The 6,280-nt window shown below is 38.0% G+C and overlaps 1 protein-coding gene across 1 annotated transcript in view; it reads right to left on the bottom strand.

The window, feature by feature from the left end:
• Positions 1-1,901: 1,901 nt before the first annotated feature.
• The window catches only part of opn8c (opsin 8, group member c), an 8,047-nt gene continuing 3,668 nt past the window's right edge, over positions 1,902-6,280 (bottom strand). The window contains 3 exon segments of the mRNA XM_057352460.1: positions 1,902-2,342; positions 3,695-4,026; positions 4,105-4,386. Coding sequence (XP_057208443.1) covers positions 1,902-2,342; positions 3,695-4,026; positions 4,105-4,386 — 1,055 coding nt within the window.

The raw sequence follows: 6,280 nt of genomic DNA on the forward strand, positions 1-6,280 counted from the left end.
GGCACATGAGGCAGACAGGGGCGTGACAGAACTCAGTATAAAAATGTTATGTTGTCACTTCCTGTTGTAGTCCTTGGCTGTGTTTCATTTTATTAATGTGTTTTTTGCAAATTAAGCTTGTGGGTTAAATTGTACAATTACAAAAAACTACACCAATAGATTTTCTGCACCAATACAACGAGCTATGACACATTATTTACATACATCAAACTTTAAACACACATATAAGTTTGCTTTAAAACTGGGTATGTGTATGTGCTCGGGCACGTAGGGTTTCTTTACAAAGTAACATCGCCATCCACTGGCCTGGCATGCCTACAGGGTTTTGGCGGATCAATGTTAACGCACGTTGGCCTGTGTACGTGAAACATTTCAAAAGCGCAACCGAAAAACTTTTCTGTTTTGTTCTTCATTGTTACTGTGTACATGCATCTAAATAGCACATTTGTAAGTTCACTTTTATGCAAATACATAGTTTGACATTTACATACGCAGACGATGTGTGTGTGTTGCTTAGTAAAAAATAAACCATCATAACAGGATGTAGAGATTGTATGTAAGGAATATTTAAAATAGTCCAGGAGTGTAAATCCATGTTAAGTTTATGATACACCCAGGATCATAATTTTACCATAAACGGAAACGTTTCTTTCTTAAAGTGAACGTTGAATGTACTCTTGGCCTTGTGGAAAAGACTCAGTTGTCTTTGGAATGATCTATGAATAACATGCCCTTCCCGTGATGCCCTTCAAGGGTGAAAAAAGGTGTTCATTCATTACTGACCCTGAACTGAATGAATGAGTCCCTCTAAGCAAAACATTTTTTTTGAACAAACGAATAAAAAACAGATAAATGAGGTGGGGGCACGACTATTTATTCAATCAATGGCAGGCCAGGCTATATTCAAAATGCTGTTTTAAAAAGAATGTATAGTTCTGCAGTTCCATTCGGTGGAACTGACACAGAAATGATTAATCATAATCATATTGTTCAAGGATTCTTTGAAATAATTGATGTATCTGCAGCACATTTGAACGATTCCACACGTCAACTTCAAAAACTAAGCCTAGGCCTATATAATGTCCTTCAGACAGAAATTAAATGTGTTTAAATGATTTGCTCAGTAGTTCTCACATGGGTTGATGCTTTTGATGCTTTTAAATTAAGAAATGAGACAGCAATTTAGTAATTTAATTTAATATTAATAGAAAACAAAACTTGATCTAGATTATGAAATATGAAAATGCTACAGAAATAGGGGAAACCACAGATAGCAGCTGATCTTCAATTATTTTTTACAGTTCAATAAAAATAAAAAATAGATGTACTGTACCACTTTTTGCATATTACCTTTTTGGTCATGGCCCTTTAAATCACAGCTTCCCAAATCGCTGCTGTCCTGAATCCTTGTTTCTCCTTGTTTTGTGATTTTTATTTTTTGCCTTATATCATTATTATTCGTCACCCTTTATGTTGTTACTGGGTTTGGCAAATATCTAACCAATATCAAGTATTAAAAAGTGATTGTCAACTTTGACAACACAGTACATACAAGGACATACTGTACAAGGTTTCAGAAGCACACCAATAATATGCAAACATATCTCAGTAAACCTTAAAGGGAACGTTTTGTTCGACCCCGTCCTCCTCCAAAAAACGACCCCATATAGGTCTTTGTGCATTCAGTTTATTAGTTTCGTTTTAAAAATGAAGCACTATCCAGCTGTAAAAAAACGTCTATGTCGTGTGAACTTTTTACATGGTCCCTTACCCTCCAATATTTACTTCACAGAATCTGCTTTTACATTTATGTTTTTGACAGACGCTTTGGATAAGGGCATGAATAGTGCATTTAAGTTGTATTCACTAGGATCAAACAAAACGTTAATTTTTTTGGTGAGCTATGTGGGTAAACGCTGACAAACAGCCCTCTACTCGCCATTGGTTGGTGTTACTCGTATCTTGGACACCCAGCAGACTACGTGACTATACAGACCAGGCCTACGGTCACTCTTGTCCTGAACCTGGTTAGGGTCCAAAGTCTGCTCCTGGAGTTGAAACTGGATGGGATTGACACCGTGACTTCTGTAGACTCCAACATGGTTAGGGACCAGCCCCGGCCACACCGAAGACAGAAGGCTACGGAGCTCCCGTCGGAATGCTCTGTTGAAGTAAAAGTAAATGAAGGGGTTGTATATGTGGGAGCTTTTGACAAAGAGCGCAGGAAAGATGAAGCCCTCTGGTGCCATGTACCCTGCGTCTTTGTGGAAGATAAACAGGAAGGAAACAACGGTGTAGGGAGCCCAGGCAGTGACGAAACCCATGCTGATGCACACAAACATCTGTTGAACAAAGAGAGCAAGTGTGTTTCGTAACAATTTTTTTTACATTTATGCATACATTTATCACTTACAGGTATAAAAATTCCAACACAATCACACGACAAAAACGTAACTTTTAGATTTTCGGCTAATCCGTATGAATTCTTACGATTTTATTCGTATGTTTTAGTATGATTTGCTTTCGCACCAGTGACGTTAGGTTTAGGGGCGGGGTTAGGGGTGGGGGCTTCAGTATTGCTTTTAGCTAGTTATCGTACATTTTTCGACAATTCACAACGTACGAATTCATACTAATTAAACACCTCGTAAAATAGTTACGAATTTGCTTGAGATCCGTTTGAAAAAATGTACGTATTTCAAGTAGGTCAAAATCTTAAATCAAATTGGCTTTACAAGTCATTTGTATTTAAATTATATTAAACTAACTTGAAAATCTATTCTATATTAAAAACTTTTTTGTGTTTCGTGTCTGGTGTGAACATGGTTTAAGGCATCTGTGAGGTTAAACTTCATTTTGCTCTCGTAACTTGTTAAAGTAGCAATATGGTGAATTTAGCGGCATCTAGTGGTGAGGTTGTGAATTGCAACCAACGGCTCATTCCACCCCTCCCTTTCGAAGCACTATGACAGTTGACACAAGACAATCATGTCATCACGTTTTCGTTTCTTTGCTGAAGGAGATAACGTAGTTAAGAAACGTGCTCTTGTAAAACAGTTTGTCCTTTTAGGGCTACTGTAGAAACAACATGGTGAATTCCATGTAAGGGGACCCGTGGTGTATGTAGATAGGAATAGCTCATTCTAAGGTACTAAAAGCAACGTTTCATTATGTAAGTTCTTTATACACCTCTGAAGACAAAGTTATGTATATTATATTGCATGCACTGTAAAAAAAATCCGTAAAAAAACTTTTTTTTTTACAGAACATTTTCTGTAAGCTGGAGAAACAGAAATATACCATAAATATTACAGGATATAAGGATATATATATTAAATTGTTTTCCCCATTTTTCTTGTAAATTTGTTATATTTTTCTGTAATTTTACAGTTTTTTTTACCTTTTTTTGTAAATAAACTGTAAAAAAAAATCTTGTTAAAAAAGCGGAGATTTTCTGGCACCTGTGCCGCGAGAAATAAACTGTAATATAACGGTTGCTAATTTCCCCTGTAAAATTACATTTTCCCTGTTTTTCTTGTAAATTTGTGGCATTTTTCTGTAATTTTACTTTTTTGTCCGTATATCAAAAATACATTAACAATCTGTAAAAAAAAAACTTTGTAAAATTACAAATAGAGCCTCCCAAAATTTACACATTGGACCTTTAAACAATGTCATTTTCTCAGTGCCTCACCACAGACAGCTGTTTCTCTGCCTGCCGGAGGTTGCTGTGGATGCCCTTGGCGGAGAGTGTGTGTGAGAAGTGGAAGACCTTCAGCAGAATTTTGCACTGCAAAATCACGATTAGTAGAATGGGGACGAGCACGAAACAGACGAAGGTGCAAATCACATACGCTGCATCCATCCGTGACGCGTGGTAGCGACGCCAGGCCACCGTGCATGAGATGCCGTACGGTTCTGGCACGTACTCGCCCCAGCCGAACAGCGGTAATGATGACCAAACGGCTGCTGTTAACCATGTGACTGCACACACCAGACGGATGATGGATCCCTCTATCCACACGGCTGGAAAGTAAAAAAATGTACATTAGTAGGACCCTTCCTTCATAAGCTGTCGCTTTACTCACTTTACTCTGATCTTACCATGGCAGGTCTTGATGTAACGGATGACACTTATGGCAGCTATAGTGAACATGCCACACAAGCCAAAGATGAAGCAGCCTAGGCCATAGTACACACAGGATGTGTGACGTCCCAGTCATACGTGACTGAAGGATGACGTGATTGACAGCGGGTAGAAGCAGATGCAGCAGAGGAAATCAACCAGTGCCAGATTAACACAGAGCAGCTCTGCGCCAGTGATCCTCCTTCGGCGGCGATAAGAGATCACCAGCACTACTCCATTTCCCACCACTGACAGTATCACTGCAACTGCAGACAGACCAAACATCACTATATTATACATTATACTGCCAAAGATCCATCAGTGGTGAAATGACATATCAAAAAAACATGGATAATGATAGAACATGAATGATCAGAAATTATATTACTATCAGCTGATGAATCCTAGCAGGAAATGTCGATTACATTACATTATTAAAAAGTTATTGAGAACATTGTGATTTTTTTAAATGCCCAGTGTTCAAATTGAAGGACCAGTGTGTATTTTTTTATTCTGTGGACAGAAATGCAATATAATATACATAACTATGTGTTCAGAGGTGTATAAAGACCTTACATAATACAGCGTTGTGTTTTTATGACCTTAGAATAAGCTATTTCTATCTACATCCACTTACATGGAATTTACCATGTTGTTTCTACAAGCCCTAAACGGACAAACTGCTTTACAAGAGCACGTTAAATACGTTATCTCCCTCGGCAAAGAAAAACATGACAACTTCTTTGTCCTGTGTCAGCCATCGTAGTGCTTCAAAGGGAGGGGTCAGCGGTGGACTGAGCCGTTGGTTGCAATTCGCAACCTCACCCCTAGATGCCGCTAAATTTCACTGACTGGTCCTTTAAATGTTGTTACTTTTATAATAAATAGTGCTATTAAGACATTTGGTAATATCGAGATTTCATCATTTTATAACAGTCACAAGTCTGTTATAGGGCTGGGCTGAGTTTTTTTCTATCGGTTGAACTGTCACTTCTTCACCACTAGGGGGACTGAAGCATGGCCTTGCTTTATGCTCAAACTTTGGGTCCTAGTTGAGAAATTTGTGTTTTAAGCTCTGCTGAAAGTAAGTAAAGTTATGCTTGCGTATGAAGTGTATGTTTATCTAATATGGTGTACTGGAAGTGTTATTTGGATATTTTCTGTGGTTTATTTTGTTTGCAGATTCAGAAGGACCTTTTTGTGTCCTGTGGAGGTTTAGGACATGAATTTAGACCGTAGAGGAAATTTATGATTTCCCTTGTGCCACAAATTTCTTCATCACATTGTTATCAAAGATACTCAAATGGATCTTCCAACCTGACATAAACTTTGATTGTGACTGCTTTGCTGAACATTGTTGAACTTCAGATGGAATTCAGCTAAGAACTGATTCACACAAGCATTCTTGTTATTCCTACATGGCATTGCACGTTTGCCCCCCGATTGTGGAATGACCTACCAGCTTATATCAGGCTGTCTATTGGAAGATTTAAATCTCATCTTAAAACTTACTTTTTCTCTTTAGCTTTTTAATCTGTTATCATTGTATGTGTACTGTATTTCATTTTCTGTATTTCTGTGTAATTTTGTCTGTGAACCGATGTTTTATTGTACAGCACTTTGGTCAGCTGGCGCTGTTTTTAACGTGCTATAGAAATAAAATTCGCCTTGCCTTGCTTATTGTTTTTGTTTATCTTCAATTTGGTGTGATTTGTGTGAATATTGTGAAGTTTGAAACTTGGAACTGGATGACTATTTATATGCTGTCCTTAAAATATTTCTTACTAAATATAAACCAGATTAGATTTTGCATTCAAGAAGAGTTTGTGTTGTTAACTGATTTTCTTAAAGGGGTCATATGGTGTGAATACGTTTTCTGTGTCTTTGGTGTGTTATAAGTTGCCCATGTCATGGTTCTGCCCCACCTTGTCTTGCTTCTCTTGACCTAGTGGCAGAACCATGATAGAACCTCTTGTTTTATGTGGAGAGTGACGTTTTGTCCCTGATGGTCTTCCACTCTCCGGTGTGGCGTCTCTGTTCCCGCCCTTTCGTCTCGTTATTGTTTGTTAATTAGTTCATGTCCTGCACCTGTCCCCTCTTGATTTATCCCCTTTATAATGCCCTTGTGTCTTCTGTCTCGTGCTGGTTCATTGT

Source organism: Triplophysa rosa, linkage group LG15 (assembly GCF_024868665.1).
Source record: "Triplophysa rosa linkage group LG15, Trosa_1v2, whole genome shotgun sequence".
Taxonomy (NCBI): domain Eukaryota; kingdom Metazoa; phylum Chordata; class Actinopteri; order Cypriniformes; family Nemacheilidae; genus Triplophysa; species Triplophysa rosa.